We start from the raw sequence: 17,914 nt of genomic DNA, 5'->3' as shown, positions 1-17,914 counted from the left end.
TTTAGATTGCATTTCATTGTTTAAAAAAAAAGAGCAAATATCACCGAACACTGTCGCATTTCAGTTCATGGTGAAAGGATTAAAACATTGGCTTCATATATCGAGGTCCTGTAGGTCTCCCCAGCTCGGTCCCACTTTGACTTTGGCTTTTAACTTCACATACAGTTTCACTGCTGATTCCATCTCGCGCTTCACGATCTGTGCAACCTGACAGTTGTAATAAATGAACAATTAGTTGAAGAATCACTGAAAATATTCAACATTTTCATAGGGTAACCCCTTATTGGGTAGGTGACCACAATGAAATGTCTGTTTTGACTTTGACCCTCATGGCGCAACATTACTTGTTTCTTTTCATAACTGCGTCATTACAAAATTCAGACATCATCAGTCTAATTATCATTTACAGGGTTATGCTCATCGACTGATTGCACATATCCTCAAGAGCTTAACTCGGTAGGCCTCGTACCTGTATCAAGTCTTCTTCTGCGGTCTCATAAATCAGTTCATCATGCAGCTGCAGAACAAAATAGGCTCCGCTGTGCCGAGACGTTCCGGTTCTGCGCTTATTGCGACCTAACACAGCATAAAGAGGGTTATTGTGGTTTTCGTGGTGATCGCCGTCAGCAGGTGGAATATTTGGACGTTTACTTGTACCCGTGTGCTCGTGAGACAGTGGAGCGGTGGGATATGTGGCTCGCAGTCGGTTTTGGATGTTGATTGTGGCCAGTTTAACGATGTCGGCAGCCGATCCCTGAACAGTCGTGTTCACGGCCTGTCGCTCTGCCTGAAAGGTTGCGAGAAAAGAAGAGGAGCACAGTCGAGATCATCTGATATAAACCTGATGCATGCTTGAGTTGTGCGTCATGCACACTCGCATATAATCACGCATGGAGGAGCATGCTGACGTGAGCTTTGATGTGCACGTTGGTGTTGGCGATTCCGGCTAAATATCTCCGCCGACCCATCAGCGTCTGAACGTAGCCGTCCTTTGTACAGTTCTTCACCGTTTGTTTAAGAAAAGCATTGATCCCTGAAACACAAGACAGGACATGGATGGAGCGTTCTCAGAATGGCAACAGTTTTTAAAATCCCTTTTCTGTCGTGTGTTTTGTCAACCATAAAGGGGCTGCGTACAAAACAAGCTCGTCGAAATATTACAGCTATCACACGTGAATCTTCAACTTTGTTGTATTTTTTAAATTTTCGTTGCTGTATCGAAACTAGATCTGGAGTTTCTAATTTCTGATGATTAATCAAAGTGTCTGCAATAGTCCACCTGTTGGCTTTAAAGTGTCTATAAACTGGCTTCAGTACAGATTATTTTTAAGGCCAATAAACACTAAAAAAAAAAAAATATTCAGACGAATGCCTCCTATATCTTGTAAAGGAAGTAGTTCCAACCATGATTATCTTTAATTACCATCTAACTTTAGTCTATTTCTTCCTGGTGTTATATCTTTATTTTGAACAGAAAATTTTTTTTTTTTTAAATTAGAAGGCAATACAATATGTTAGTACCAATAATAATATGAGCATAGAGAATAAATAAATATGTATAAATACAATATAAATATTATTAATACTCAGCACAACAATAATGATAGTGTACACTTATAGCTGGTATTGAGTGTGTGTGTCTCAGGAAGACAACTGGGTCACAAGTGGACAAACGGCTCCTCTCTCTCTACTTTCTCTACCTTTGTATCTGGCCTTGAAACTTTCGATGTAGCAGGCAGCATCATTCTCCTCCACTCCCATTTGCTCCCCCAAAGACTTTGCTCCCATTCCATAGATGATGCCATAACAAATCTGCAAACACAAACACTGCTTGGTTAGCTTACAGGCGACAATCTGCACGCCCGCCACCTCTTCACTGCCAAGTTGTACCTGTTTGGCCTGTTGCCTGAGGCTGTCCTGCACCGACTCGGGGTCAACACTCTTCCACTCTGCAGCAATGCAGCGAAACACGTCCGTTCCTCCGTTCAGCACCTTGTGAACACAGTCATTGCGATTTATTTGGTCTTGGCTTGATCAAATGTTTTTTTTCTTGTTTCTCTACTGACCTGGAGGAGGCGCTGATCTTTTGAGAGGTGAGCCAACACTCTCAACTCCAGCTGGGAGTAATCAGCTGCCAATATCATTCCACCTGCAGTTCAGCGCAGACGAGAGATAAAACCATCTGACATGGAATGGTGGACAGAAATCAAAGATATTCACAAACAATCATATGATCATAATGACCTGAAAAAGGAATAAAAGCATGTCTCATGCTGACAGAGAAGGCGGGGCCTCGTTCTGCAGGTCCAGCTGAGACTGAAGCTGTAGTGCGCCTCTTCTTTCTGTATCAACACAGAACGATACATTAAAGCATTAAACCCTTTTTTTTTTTATCATGCTTTCTCGTGTGTATTTAATGCAAAGGGTTTGAAGAAGCCTGATGAAGTCCCTCACTCCACCACATGTAATGTTTGATGCTTAGAGGCATTTTCAATATACTTTGTTTACATTGTAAAAAAAACAAACATTTAAAACATGGAAATATATACGTCGCTATCAGTGGTCAGACTGTTACAGGCTGTTACAGATCCTGCTGAGGAAATAAATAGTATTTTAAATTCACTTTTCAAACTGAACAACAGGCAAGTAAGATAAAATGTAGCTGCTTTTGTCCTTGGAGACCTCCCAAAAGTGCTATAAAGAAAAGGCTGCCAATCTCCTCTATGAGCTCTGACTCACCAAAACATTACAATTAAGCCAAATACTGCAGACAAAACCCACTCTGAATAACAGTCAGAATTAAAGCAATGGGTAGTGTCACAGATCTGCTATACAGAGCTTCTTATTACAGCTTTCTTTGACGTGTTCAAATGTATTCCTCAATGTGGCTTGTCACACTCTGAATGAACATATTTCTAGCCGTGTAGCAAAGCCTGGAGATGTATAGGATGTATAAACAGTTAGTTCACGTTACAAAGACATACTGTACAAAGGGCTGTCGGGAGTTTCTCAGCCAAACTCGGTGCCAATCAAAGTCATCCCATGACCAAGACAGGTTGACACAGCCAAAAGTATAAATTCTGCAATGACTGGATCAATGTTTCCTAATTTAACAATTAAACACAAGGTCAATTTATGCAGAAAATGGGCATCGAGTCCAGACACACCCTGGCTTGCTGGTCACGTAGCAGGAACCTTGTGAAGGCGGGCTCTCACCCACCACCGTGGCCATGGAAATCTCAAAGTCTTTGGGGACGTTCTGGATGTTGGGCTCGGTGAAGCTCACTCGACCTGAAGAAAACAATGAGCTTGAGGCGAAACGTTTCACCCTATGACCTTCGGGTGCGCGGACAAAATGAAACGCGAAGAAATTATTGGTCCACGTCAAAGTCGGCGTGTGTGTGTGTGTGTGTGTGTGTGTGTGTGTGTGTGTGTGTGTGTGTTACCTGTGGCTGTGTGCGTCTGGGCTATGGGGTATATCCTGTCCATCTCTAGTGTTGTGTGATATTGCTTCTCCCTCTGCAGGGGGAACACCACTTTAGTGAGGGCATTCGTGATCCGCCTCCACTCCAGAATCACGCCCGGCAGTGGGTGCAGAGGACGGAGCTTCTCGAGAACATCCTAGCAAATTGAAAGCACGTCTTAATATTTGGAAATCCAAGTTCTTATTTGACAATTTTGATTAACTGAGTTGACTCTGACATACTGTTGTATTCAAGAAAACGTCAGGCTGTTAAAAGTTGGCTTTGAACATGACATTGGAATAATGGTGGAAAGTCTGAGACTCCCTTCTTCGAGTCTTGAGCATTAACAAAATAAGTAACCAACAATTCAACAAGATTGACATTACCTAAATATTTCAAAACTTCCACAGTGATGGTTATGATGATTACAGAATTTAGGTAATTTTAGCAGACCACAGAACAAACGCAGAAGGCACAACTTTTGCCCCCTACATTTTTCTGTCATAATACTGGCTTATTGCAGCATGCAAAAATAAAAACTGCAGTTTCTCATGTCAAAATGCGACAGTATTCAGTAAAGTCAAGATTGCTTCCATTAAGTCTCCAAATGGCCTGACTGTTCAAAAGGGAAGTTCTCAGTTTGAATTCTACCGCTTCCCAGCGACACTTGAACGGACTTTCAGACCTTATAGCGACTGAATATCCTCACAATGAGGCCCGGCAGTGATATCTACTTCTGTTCTGGTGTATCATGTCAAAGTAAGGTGGAAGTATGAGTAACAGCAATGCATCTGATGGACGTGATATTATTCACAGCTCTCGAAAACAAATGTAAGGAAAAGTAGAGACTTTCCTGAATAAACATTTTCCCCTTTTGAAACACAAAATATTTTCACCTTTGTGGTGCTGAACTGTTTTCCAAGTCGTACTCTGCCTCCGCCTCTCCTGGTGTAGCCCAGAGTCTTCTTACCCTTAGATCCCCCAACATCGCCATTTGGAGGCAGATGAAGCTCCAAGAACAAAACCTTCGGCATATATAACATTTTGAAATCTTCAGAGTTACATGCTGACGACATCACTTAGTTGCAGAGAGGGAGTATGTTGTACCTGAGCTATGTCATCAACGCTGGTCAGAGAAAAGCTGTGTCCAGCCAGGCTGTAGGCTTCAGATTCCAGAGCCGAGAGTTTGGCCTGCATCACATGTTTTTGCCTTTCACACTCTTGAACACTGAAGCCGACTCCATTCAGTTCCAACAGGGCCAAACAAACTTGAGAAGGCATCTCTATCCGTCTGAATGAATCTGGCAGAAATTAATAAAGAAGTTGAAACAATGCACACATAACTTGCTTTACAGGGCTTGTGAGGTGAGTTTTCATACTCAGTGTCCCATCTTTCTCCAGCAGGCCAGTGAGATGGTTCATGACGGCGTGAATGAGAACACTCTTGGTTGCTGCCCGAACTCGAGGACAGTGTGAATGTGCATTTCCCAGGCCGTCCAACAGAGGTAATTCTTCAGGACAATAGACCGTCGCCATGTTAGGCAGAGTCCTTTCCTCACTTTCAGGGTCCAACAACCAGCTTGCAACCTGCAGCAGAGATTAAAAAATGTCACTTCTTTGTGGATGACTTTTTCTGTCGAGTTAAAGGAACTTACAAAGGATTTTGTACCTGTTGTCAATTTTTGTATACGTTAGATTTGATTTTCTGATAGTGTCTGATGATACACTCATTCAGAATCTTATTGACAGAAGTTTTTATGGGGAAAAAATCTGCAATCCTAATATACTCACAAACTTTACTTGCATGTTTCTAGTTCCTGGATGTGTGTACAAATGAAAATCACAGGGTTTTACAGTCATACCTTTAGGTCTTCGCAATTCCCTTCCAAACTGATACCACAGCTCAGTAGAAGCGTCTTGTACACCTGGATGATATCATGTGCTATTATAACACGCACATCACGATCCCCTGACTGCATACTCAGGCAGGCCTTCACCTGCTGCAGCCTCTCGCTCACTGGCAGACTGACGTCAAGTGGAGGAGGAGCCAGGCTGGCGCTGAGACCTGGGGAGTGATGGACTCAATGAAACCAGGTCAAAAAACAAACAAACAGTGAGTTTAGGCATAAATATGAATGCGCTGTGCATTAAAACCTCTGCTTTGCTCCTCCTGTAGAGATATGTAGTATGCATCTCTTGCTCCCCAGCACACAGACAGTCCAATTAACACACGTTCCTCACTGCCTCTCACTGGAAAGCCATTGGCTGTGTTAAGCTTCTGCTGAGCAGCTGCGTAGGAAAAAAAAACATGCATGAAGGTGGAGGCTGCATGCACGTAAAGTCTATTTAACTGTTGAAAATCTAAAAGAGTTTCTGGAAACAATTTACATATTCATATTTTAATGTTGGTCAAACATTGCCATTACCTTTCCTGTGTTTCACTCCTATTTCCCTCTCAGGCTGCTGTCTGTGCTCCATCTTCTCACAGGCTAAAACCAGAGAGTAGCGCTCCTTTGCTTTCCACTCTTCAATGAAAGTGTCAAATAAATGCCTGTCACTTGCAACATCTATGATAGAGAAGGTCCCGGAGTTACTCAGACAACGTGATGCATCCTGGGACAGCTGAAGGCTGAAGCTTCCGTTCAACACAGGTGACTCGGATCCAGGTTCTGGCTGTGGGGAGGGTGGAGAAGCCAAGGCTGTAGGAGGACCCAGGTTCTGGACTGTGTGTTGCAATGGCTTCAAACAGGAAACATGGTCAGATACAGATGATGTCTTGGGTTTGTTGTGCTGATCAGGTGAACAATTTGGATGATTTCTTTCAGGTGCAATTTCTGACGGATTGTTTTCTGAATTGTATTTAAGACACTTTGTGACTGTTGCCTTTCCCTCAACAAATCTTGAGGGGTGAGGAGTGGTGAGAGGTGAGAGGTTCGATGAAGTGGTCAGTTTTACTCTTGGTGTGACAACTGGCCTTTCTTGAGTTGGAGGAATGACATCAACTGCAGAGCCCGGTCTCTCCATTGTGTTTTCATTGTCATCTCTTGAGGGTTCCCTCTTTTCTGAGTTGTCTGTAGCAGTGGGTTGCTGAAGTTCAGACCTTTCTCTGCTTACTGATATCAAGGAGTTGGTTATTGCTGCAGCACCTCCTGTGTTTGCAGCAGAATGTGCCCGAGTTGCTGTGGGGCCTTCGATTTTGCTTTCCCAGGCTGGCTCGGACATGCTGGGCCAATGATCAAAAATATCCTGCAAACCGGGGCTGCAATAAGGAACACTGTCAGCTGCAATCCCAAGTTGAGCTCCGTTAGCCGACGAGAAACCACCAACTTTCTTTTCCTCATCTTTCCTATCACTTCTATTGCCTGCCTGATTCCCAGTATCACCATTTTCATATGTAATTTCATTTCCCTGACGAGGGGTTGTTGGACCTTTATGGCCATGATTATTACCAGCTGGCCCATTAGACTCATGTCGAGTTGTAGTAGTGGTAGTAAGCTGTTGCTGTGCTTCACAGGATTCCGTTTGTGGATGTGACTGTTCTTCCCACAAAACAGGGCCTGCATTTGGTTCTTGCATTTCATGCGAGCTCGAGCCTTGCTCAGTTCTCTCTTTGTGTGTGGACGAACTTTTCCACTGTAGGAAGTGTTCGCTGACCAGCAGTGAGTCACCCCACTCCGACAAGTTAAAGGAGGACTCGCCCCATTGGATTGCTTCTTGCTCTTCTGCTTCCTGGTTAGCGAGAAGTTCGCTGCGTCGTCTCTCCTGGGTTGTAGGGAGAGAATATTCATCTCTGACATCCTTGCTGACAGACACCTCCTTGTCTAAATGATCAGAGATCTGCTGTGGGCTCAGATCTGCTAACAGAGGGCTGTCGTATAGACTGTCGAACAAGAAACTGCTACTTCCGTTGAAACTGTCTGAAGGAGCGTGACGAACACGAGTCGTCTCATGATCATCGTCTTCATGCTCATTACCATCAGGGAGAGGCGAACTCTGTGAAAACAACATCTGACTTTATACCCATGCAAAACATTTCATTTGACTCTTTTACAGTCACATATTTCACAATGGATGTTTCTGGTGACTGACCTGGTGGCTGGTGTTTAGGATGAGTTCCATCTGGCTGTTTGTGAGAGATGTATTGATTCTTGGAGACGCAATGTCTGAGACCTGAATGTTGTTTCCCTCTTCATCTGTATTTCTCGGCAGCTGTGCAGCTTCTTCAATCATATCCTCCTCCCTCATGTTTTGGGTTTCCACCAGTTGATCTATACCTCTATCCCTCGCCTCTCTTTGTTGGTAGGTCTGTTGAACAATGATCCTTTCTGTCTGTGTGTCCAATTCGAAGCTGTCACTGAAACCCTCCTGTCCCATTTTAATATGTCCTTCAACTTCTTCATCTGTCTTTTCTTCTGTGTACAGGTCAGGAGATGAAAACTCATCTCTCTTATCAGTGACCGTCCTCCTTCGCTTTGCATCCGGAGACAGTTGCAAGGTAGGAGATGTAGAGTGGGCAGATTTGAAAATATCCGGTTTTGTAGGTGTAGAAACAGCTGGAGAGGGTTTTTGCACACGGTCAGGAGCAGAAATGGTTGTTGCCACCTGACCTGAAGGTGCTACAGTTTGGACTGAATGCACATTCTGCTCATTATCTTGTGGGCTTCTGTCAGTTTTTATCGAGTGTAGTACTTTGCTCAGGGCTTTTGAGTGCTTCAGTCGGTCTGTCTGCACAGGTGAGGCAATGAGGCCCACAGTGCCATCTGCTTTCGCTGTCCTTGAGGAAACACTTTGTTGTCCTACACGGGATATCGGGGCTCTGAAGCGTGGCGGTGGCATTGGAGAATTTGAAGGCAGAGGTTGTTGCGGGACAAGAGGCAGGGGGCTGCAAACAATCTCGGTCAACTCCTGCGTTAGGCTCCTTTCAGGGACCGGCTGATGACTCTCGACGCTAGTTTCTCCTCCTTTGGCATTCACTTTCTCACACTTGCCTGCTTTTTGCTCAGGCACCACCTTCCCTTGGTTATTATTTTCTTCACAGTGATTTCCCATTTCATCTGCCATTGACCTAACAGTAGCTGCTTCCATTGTTGATTTTACTTCTACTGGAACATCGCTGTTTTTTTGTTGGATTTCCAGTTCACCTTTGTTCTCCTTGCTGGAGTCCTCTACCGATCTCTTTAACGTCATCTCTTCAGGGGTACAATTTGCACGCTCACTCGGGGCTTCTCCTTCTTGTCCAGCACTTTTCGCAGTTTGAAAATCTTCCCTGCTCTCATTTTCATGCACGTCACCATCTCCACTCTGCATTTTATTTTGATGCAGTTGAATGGTTTCTGTCTGGATTTCATGCGAGTTGGAACATGACGATGACGAGGCGCCCGAGTCCCCACCGTGATCAGGGTTGTTTACTCCGGAGACACCAGGAGGAAGTGTCGTTGGATCCCATTGAATCCCCAACTGGGCCAAGTCCTGTTGAAGAAGGAGCCTCGCTTCAGACACAATCTGGACAGCTGCTTCCTGCTCGGTCAGAGCCCGTCCACCAGTGACCCAGACGCAGCGGAGTCTCCGTCTCTCGGCCGCTTCCATCTCACTCTCATCCACTGCACGCTTGGAGCTGATGAGAGCAGACATTACAGTTTAGGCTAGTCAGAAATCAAGTTTCTAGAAGAAAAAAACTTTAAGTGCAGTGCTTCTTGCTACTTTTACACATGCAGTTCAACCATTTGAACTACATTCATGCTGTGCAATTTGTAAGCTTGATTTCGCACAAGCTTTCCTAAGCTAACCTGAGCAGTTGGATGTTAAGAGCCTTCCTCTGGGACCTACAGCAGTGGCTGCCACTCAGTCAGCCAACTTCTGATCAAGTGATGAAAACTAAGGAATGCATTTTTATCTTGTGATTTTCAAGACTTGAGAGTTGGATATCTAAAACATTGACAATGAATTGTTGCATCTGCATCAACATTGAAAAATACAGAAATGTTTTCATGGGTGCAGTCTATTACTGAGGCTTTCCAATACATCTGTATGTAACACAGTAACATGAAATACCCAAATACAGACTAACCTCTTAAATGGGACTGCATTCCTCAAGGCTTTCTCCACATCAGCGACAGTAGCCCTGGCCAGTTCAGCCACGGTACACAGGCCTTGTGCGTAGAGTGCTCGAGCTCGTGTTGCATTCAGAAGGGAAACCCTCACCAGGTCCACCAACTCTCTCTGGACTCCGAAGCTCAACCGGGTCTGATACTGAGACAACAGTAGCTCCATGTTGTGCCAGCCGAGGCGTTTGCAGAAAACTGTTACCATACCTGGGAAGGTGAGACTGAATCATTGCTTCACTCCTTTTCTGTTTCTCTTCCATTATCGATTCACTATTGATAACTTTATCATGTAGATGTTTCAAACTCACACGAAACCTGATTTGAGCCCATGTTATTCAAGTAGCTCACTGAATATCAGTTACACTATAATATCAACGCTTATACGATAACTTCATGATAGAAGCATTAAAACTTCTAACGAATACTATTTCTCATATAAGCTAGTGCTTATTGTTTTATAATAGTCTTCCTCTATTGTTTCCCATATAAACTCTGGTGAAGAAATCAAATATCAGTCAAATTTCTCATGTAATCATATACTAGAGACATTATAATGCTGCCATGAATCCAAACTTACAAAAGCATTACATGAATGTTGTCAAGCATAAGACAAACCTGCGTATGTGGAAGCAGATTGCTGGAGAGACTGCAATTGCCCGCGATTGCAGTTGTATTTTGATGCAACAGTTCCTAAAGGCACTTCCTTGACTAGATCCTGCAGCACAAGAGTGGTGAAAAATCTGAAAATACATGAAGAGTTTTTGAGTGATAAAGGATCTGATCTCATCAAATAAACTCTCCAGAGACATAGCCTTGGAAAAGTGCTTTTTATTTTTCTATTTGTGTCCTGTGTCAATTTTTTATCACGTTTCATATGCAGAGAAAGAAAGACAATATGCTGATCGAGTACTGAACTCTATTTTAAAAAACCCTGATTCCTGCAAAAGAAATTAGCTTCATTTGTTAATTGATTGATTTGGTACATTATTATATTACATTAGGATCTTGTCTGAAAAAAAAGCAGAACAGCTACACACATACCTGTTTTCAATAGAAGGATACTACTACTCAATATGAACAGTGAATATATGTTTTTGTAACACTCTAATACGTCAATGTTTCCAAAGCCACATGGTCTTGAATTTCCGTTACCAAAAGCTGAACTACAGAAAACTGTGTAATTATAAAGGACTGTGTAACACAGCTGATGATGACATACCTCCAGCCTGTCATTAAGGTGCAAATATGTGCTTTACCGTTTGTGAACTGCCATCTGTCGGTGCTGCTTCTCTGTCTTGGCAACAGGTTTGCCGTTGACAGATCGAGCAAGAAAGCCTTCCTGGACGCCGACCAGTTCTGCTACTCTCTTCATCGATGAAGACAGCTGCTCCCACAGACAGAAAAACTGATACCAATCTATGGTAGTCCACTCTGCAAACAACGGAGTGATCTAAAGAGGATTTGGATACAGAGTTAAAAACCATGTTTTTTGAACAATTAAGGCAAATTTTTACCTTTGTAGAAGAGCATACATCAGGTCAAAGAAAGACACTTGGTTCTTTATTTGCTTAAGATGTATGTCTTGCTCATGTATTAGCAGAAGTAACAGGTGCATAAAATCAATAATATTCAGTCACCAGGTTATATGACAACATGTTTACCAGATAGAGGATGTGCAAGTCATTCTCTAGTACAAAACCCTTCATTGCCCGCTGAAGATCTGCAAATATTCCCAGAGCCTCGGGAGGGGAGAGGGAGGATGAAAGGGTGGCAGCTCCGAGCTGGGTTGGACAGTAACGATCCTCTGAATCAGCAGACGGGCGGAAAAAAAACTTTTAAAAAGGCTAACGTGGTCATAAAACCATAAACCAATAAAACTAGTAACTATATACACTTTGCATTATTCATTTGTCTTACCTCAAAAATATGTTATTTATCAGTTTGGTGATCCATAATCCTAAGTAAAGAGTGAATGAGGAAAATAGTAGACAACACTATCCCAGTTGCGGAATTACCTGTTCCATCCTTCTGTATGCTAATGAATTCATTCTCCATCAGCCATTCAACACAGGCCTCTATAGCTCCCTTGTTGGTTTCATCATTTGACTTGTTTTTGCCGTCATGTTTCACGCTGGCAGCCAGAAGTGAGCATGAAGCGTACAATCTCACATCGTGTGGAGAGCTGGCGACACCTCCGACAATTATCTGAACACCAAATGATGAAAATCAGAGACATGAATCAGTCATACATGTGTTGTTTCACCTGCTTCTTCTGCAACTCATTTGAAAACATGTTGATTAATGCAACATTGCTCTATAACTGAAATAAACTCCACAGCTTTAATCCTGAGACAGATACCAACTGTACCTCCAAAATGGCCCGTAGCATGCTGGTGGTAACACCTTCACCTTCCCGTTTCACCAGACAGCTGCTGATTGGCTGAAGCGTGCCCTTCAGGAGGCTAATACCTTTCTGACGCTCTGTCTGCTTGCACACCATCACACTTTCGCCTGGAGTGGAAGAATCCCGAAAACCGGCTTATTTATCACGGGTGTTCCAAGCAAAATAACTTTAAACAAAAAAGAAGACACCAAACCAACAAATCTCATTGTTTCTCGCTTTTTACATCCGTACCTTGAGTGTCTATTCCTTTTCTTCCTGCTCGTCCAGCCATCTGCTTGTATGTGAGAGGATCCAACAAGCGTCCATTGAATGTTGGCGTTCGAATGATGACCCTGCGAGCTGGAAGATTTACCCCGGAAGACAGAGTCGAGGTGGCAGTCAGAACTCTGACCGCTCCCTGACGAAAAGCTCCCTCCAACACGTCACGCTCATCAAATGTCAAACCTGCCGATTGAAACCTGATTTTATTTGCATCCTATAAAGTAAATTCTTGCATTCAGTCTAAAGATGTTCTGTGGTGTGAATGTGTTTACCGGCATGGTGGAAGGCGACCCCCCATGGCACAGTGCGGTGCAAGATGGGGTCTAACCCAGCTGGAGTTCTTCTCAACTGGGCTATAACATCCTTGAGTCCCTCCTGATGCAGACATACCGGCTGAGGGTCAGCTTCACCATGGCAATCTGAAATATCATACAGTATTAAAGTTTATATTCATCCATTTGTGCCATTATAGCTGTATATGATAACATTTGCAATGTCACACTTTTAAGTCAGCCACAGTTTTGCTGTATCTTATACGGAAACATAAAGCATGATTAAGTATTTATTTAGAGCTCTTGTACCAGTATTACTGAGATTGTAAAACTCCCTCGCGATGGTGTCGGCCAGTTTTTCGCACCAGTTCTTTGAGGGGCAGAACAAAAGCACCGAGTGGCCCTCTCTCACCGTCTCATAACACAAGCTCACTATGTGGTCTTCATCGCCCTTTGAACAAACATCAAACAAAACATCATCACTTATCTGTTGAAAGGAAATCAGTTGTCAATCAGGATAAGAACACATATTAGATACAGAGTGGGGAGAGCTTACAATGAGGTCCTGAGCAAAACCTGTCCAGCTGCCCTGTGCGCCCCAAGGGACTATCATTGAGGAACTTATGACACATCCATCTCAAAGTTGCTTCAGCCCACCTGCCATGTCTGCACCACCTACCCCAGTCTTCTTACCTTCTGGTTTTCTCTATACCCCCCCTAATCTCCTTCAGCTGACCTATCCTCCATGTCTGCTCCTCTACTCACACCACCCCCAGAACCCACACCTGCAACTCGGATCAAGAACACACAAAGTGGGTCATCTGCAGACTGTAATAGATGTAAGTTACCTTAACGTTGAGTGCAGGAGTGAACTGCCGCACAACAGAGAGGCTCTTGTCATAGATGTTGCAGCCCACCTTGAGGTGCTCCTGCAGGGGTACAGGCCTGTAGTCTGTCTGGTAAAGCTCAGCGCTTAACCAGCTGGCCAAGAGTGAGAGGTTGGGCAAAGTGGCACTCATGCCTATAACTTGTACACTTTCGGAGAGTGACCTGTAAAACGATACTACCAAAATTAACACACATGCAATTTTCTTTGCTGCACACGAACAAAAAGTTGCCAATAAATGATTAGACACAGACCCCAAGATGTTCCGTTTCTGTGTAATGTAGCGGATTTTGGTCAAGAGCAACTCCAGCAGGTATCCTCTTCCAGAATCTCCAACCATGTGTAACTCGTCAACCACCACCATACCTTGCAGGGAAAAAAAACATCACATGCAACTCATTCTTTAGAGTTAATAGTCTGAAAAATTATAAAACATGCCTTCAAGTTTAGGCGTCATTATCCAAGAGTATCCATCTTAAAAGTGCTCTCTAAACAGCTACATTTTCAAAAATATTTGTATCTCATTCCGTGACAGGGGAATTGCATGTAAAAAATATATAAAAGATGTATTACCTAAAAGACTCATATTGTCCTCTTCAATGAGTCTGTTAATCAGAGAATTGGCTTTTTCAATGGTGCAAACAGCCACGTCCAGAGCCGCGAACCCTCCAACTGCTGACGTGCTGCCCATATATCCCTCTACACGGACACCTGCTTCTTCAAATATGCTCTACATGGTAAAACATAATCGTTTAGACTGAGATTAATACCAAAATCAATCTGCAGTTCCCAGTAACAAGCATGCATTTAGTTGTCTGCCTCTCTCACCTGGAGGTAATGCATCTTCTCTTTCGCCACAGAAACAAAAGGGAGAATGAAGAGAGCTTTTCTTTTGGTCTCCAGCACACGCTTCAACATCAGCAGCTCTGACACCAGAGTTTTCCCGGCACTGGTGGGAGCTGAAAATATAAAATCTAAATAAGAACAAAGGGCCAATAGAGAACAGCACCACAAATCACTTTCCTCCAGAAATGACAGTTTTCTTACCCGAGTACACCAGGTTACCTCCATTCAGAACCTGTCCGACAGTGAGACACTGAGCCTGCCACTCAAACATCTGAGTCACTCCGTGTTTCTGGTAGCGCTCCAAGACAGGTTTCGGTAAGCCCCAGCTGGATAACCGCAGTTTTTCAGCCTGATCCACAGGAGCACACAAGGCAATGCCTACAGCAAAGCACCACAAGCTTAATTTACACATGATCTTTAATACAACGTTGACAATGAATCTTTAGCACAGTGAAGTAGATTTTTTTCATTGCAAACACAAAGTTCAGAATGCACCAGAAAGATACAACCTAATTACAAAAAAGTTGAATAAAAATGTTCTCTCTGAACCAGCAAACTGCAAGATTTTTATTTATATATTGTGCTAGACTGCAATCATTTTTGATTGGTTTAGCTCATAAACCTAATAATTGAGTGATAATGTTAGGTTTTATTTTGTAAAATTGCAAACATGTTTCTTTAGCCTCACAGTGGTGCAGGGGTTCGTCCTCTTGCCTCACAGGAAGAATGTTGTGGGTTCAAATACAGGGCTTTTCTGTGTGGAGTTTGCATGTTCTCACCCACAGTCCAAAAAGCATGCACTGGGGTCCCTGAGCAAGGCCCTCAGCCCCCCCCCCCAGCTCTCCAGGATGCACTTGTATAAGAAATGATTAATCTCAATGTGGGTCTCCTGGCTAAATAAATAAAAATGTATGTTACCTAGCTATGAGAATATTGCCACTCATTGCTTAATCTTGAACAAATGGCCAGAAGAATGTACGTTTGAAATTTTTAAATACTTGAAGTAACAAATGATGAATGGGAAGATGCTCTATTTTTATTTAAAATACCTTGCTGAGGTAGTGTGTCAGTGAGAGCGCTGAGCTCTAAGCCACTTGGAACTGTGAGCACAGAGGCAGATTGATTCTGTAATGACTGCTGGAGTTTGGTCCTCTTCATGGCTTTGGCGACACCAGTGGGGCTGAATAAGATGTAGTCCCTCGACACATCCATCGATGGAGCTGCGTCACCCTTACTCGGTCGACTTTTGCCTTTGCTGTGAGGAGAGCTCTTTGTTCTTGGTGGAAGCTTTGAACTGTGAGACAACAGAGAGCAAGCGGGAAAAGGTTTGTAGAGAAGCCACTCACTGAAGGAAAGAAAATCAGGACAGTTATATTTAGTTGGTACTTACTTTCCGGAGTTGCAAGCTTTCGGACTGCTTTCTGTATTTTTTAAGGGGAGCATGTTGACACACAGAGAAGCAGTTGTGTGATTTTCTGCTTTCCTCTGAACATGCTCCACTTCTTCCAAGTCATCACTGAAAAGAAGTTTCTGAGCCAGATCTTTGCAGTGAGCACTCCATCCTGGTCTTTTACAACGTGCTTTGTGTTGCCCGATGCCTTGCTGAGGGCTACTGGCACCACGGGGTCCTTCTTCATTTGGCTGATGAAAAGGTGAGTTTCTAACTGAATCTCTAATTGTTTTTACTTCCACAGACGGTTCAAAGGTTAGTGGGGGTGCAAAGATAACTGATGATTCTGGTTGTTTATGAGCTTTTCTGTTCAGTGTTGCTGAGCCAGTGTCGTCACTTCGAGCTTTTACTGGGTCAACAGCACTGACTGCCTCGTCAACAGCGAAAGTGGATTCCCACTGGCGATACACAGGTCCTCCATCCTAAAACAGGAAATGCCATGAAATAGGGAGCAAGCGAAATGTGTCCCCAAGGGACAGAAAACAACCATGAAGAAATAAAAATGACTACATTAGGACACCAAAGACCACAATGTAATAAAAGACAAAATGGAAATAGAAGTCACAACAAAATAAACATATCCAAATTTAGATTATTTGAGCATGATATGTACAACCACAAAGTAAAACCAAACAACATTGCTATCACGAAGAATTATACAATACACACAGAGGTAAATTGAGTACAAGGGGATTAAAACTGCTATAAACAGACAAGAAAGAGACACAGCACCTCAACACAATGTAAGGATGACCACAAAAAGATGAAAACAAACAGAATGAGAAGAAGGACAAGGAAATAGATATAAACACAAACTCTCCGTAAAGAGGCAGATGTGATCAAAGTGACACAAACCAACAAAACGTATACAAAACTGACAGAATTTTTAAAAATATAGAAAACAGAAATAAAACGGCAAAAATAAGGTGACCGCAACACAAATGGCAAAAAATAGATAAAATAACCACAAAGTGGTATGGACGCGAAAATAAAATAAATAAAACGGAGACGAAAGGATCACAAAAAGACCAACACAGCCGTGAAGAAACAGAGATCAGCTGTTAAACTCACCGCTCGGGTGTTGTCTCTGCTGATGATGTGAGATGGGTTTGTTTTGTCGGACAGGTTACACTGTTTCCGCAACACTCTGTCTCCGTCGGAATACTCATCGGGACGTTGTAAGCTGTGTTCAGAAATGTGTAGTTTCATTAGACTGACGTTCATAGTCACGAATGTTAATTTTAAACCCTCCAAGATGTTTCCAAGCAAGGGGGAAAAGATCGAGTTATAAACAAGTTCGATCAAACCAATCCCATGACACAAAGATAAAAGCATCTGTACTTACGCTGACCTGGTTTTCTTTTTGATCTGATGCTGTCCCATGTAGCTTTTCTTTTTCAGCGGTCCAGAGGAGCTCATACCGAAACACGCGATGAACAACCAGTAATGCCCATGACGTACAATTAACCGTAGACTCAGGTCAGGAAAGTGTTTTCATTTCTCGAAGAAACCATTAAACAAACACGACTCACACTCAAAATAGTTATTTAGTTTACAAAGTGTAAATATTTAGTTTACGAATTGTAAATGTTTCGTTTACGAAGTGTAAACATTTAATTCTCAATTCAAAAACACCGCCGCAGCGCCATTTTGGTGTTTCATTAAAACAGTCCGATGGGGAAAAAACGACGCACTGTGGAATGTTCCTGTTTACGACAAATACACTTTTAGTCAGTGTATTTACTCAGTGCTGCTTTTCCCGCTTATTTCCTAATTTATAAACGTTAATGTTTTAAATGAAGAAATATGTGGAAGGTAAAAAAACTATCATTTGGTGACATTGTGGTCCGTTTTGTCTTTTGTCATTGAGTCTGGGACTTTAGATTAGCCAGTGTAGTAGTTATGTCCCATTTTTTTTAAATTAAAGAATCAGACCCATTGAACATTAGAAGCAAACAATGACAATTCACAGAATTCAAAATGTAATTATAAACATCTTACCAACAATAAAAAAAAAACCTCCATTATGGAAAATCTGCTTTGTGACATTTCAAAAAGAAACAATTTATTCTCTATGTTTGGTTGGCTTTCGAAAATATTTAAAGCTAACTTTCTGAATATTTCCATTCAGAAATCAGAGTTATCTCCCTCTTATCTGTATGCCCTTTATGGTTGTCTCTATGTTAATTTGTTATTATGGATTTTGTTGCTTTATAATTATGTGACT

General features: G+C 42.6%; 1 protein-coding gene across 1 annotated transcript; it reads right to left on the bottom strand.

The window, feature by feature from the left end:
• Nucleotides 1-73: 73 nt before the first annotated feature.
• polq (polymerase (DNA directed), theta) lies at nucleotides 74-17,106 on the bottom strand (the record flags this gene model as incomplete). Its single annotated transcript, XM_080521143.1, has 37 exons — nucleotides 74-207; nucleotides 470-576; nucleotides 652-787; nucleotides 909-1,033; nucleotides 1,701-1,812; nucleotides 1,891-1,992; nucleotides 2,067-2,149; nucleotides 2,245-2,342; nucleotides 3,168-3,291; nucleotides 3,447-3,621; nucleotides 4,361-4,489; nucleotides 4,572-4,765; nucleotides 4,844-5,051; nucleotides 5,327-5,529; nucleotides 5,619-5,753; nucleotides 5,891-6,203; nucleotides 6,348-6,535; nucleotides 7,091-7,457; nucleotides 7,554-9,078; nucleotides 9,532-9,775; nucleotides 10,184-10,308; nucleotides 10,825-11,018; nucleotides 11,230-11,372; nucleotides 11,584-11,773; nucleotides 11,937-12,079; nucleotides 12,204-12,416; nucleotides 12,506-12,652; nucleotides 12,815-12,956; nucleotides 13,354-13,757; nucleotides 13,965-14,121; nucleotides 14,220-14,350; nucleotides 14,439-14,615; nucleotides 15,287-15,531; nucleotides 15,628-15,658; nucleotides 16,025-16,109; nucleotides 16,759-16,870; nucleotides 17,039-17,106. The coding sequence occupies 37 exons, from the start codon at nucleotides 17,104-17,106 to the stop codon at nucleotides 94-96; spliced, it is 7,389 nt and encodes a 2,462-aa protein (XP_080377269.1). The 3' UTR covers nucleotides 74-93.
• Nucleotides 17,107-17,914: the final 808 nt, after the last annotated feature.

This window comes from Blennius ocellaris (assembly GCF_963422515.1).
Source record: "Blennius ocellaris genome assembly, chromosome: 3".
Taxonomy (NCBI): Eukaryota; Metazoa; Chordata; class Actinopteri; order Blenniiformes; family Blenniidae; genus Blennius; species Blennius ocellaris.
Note: the sequence above shows the minus strand (reverse complement) of the source record. Positions and strands in the feature narration are given on the sequence as shown.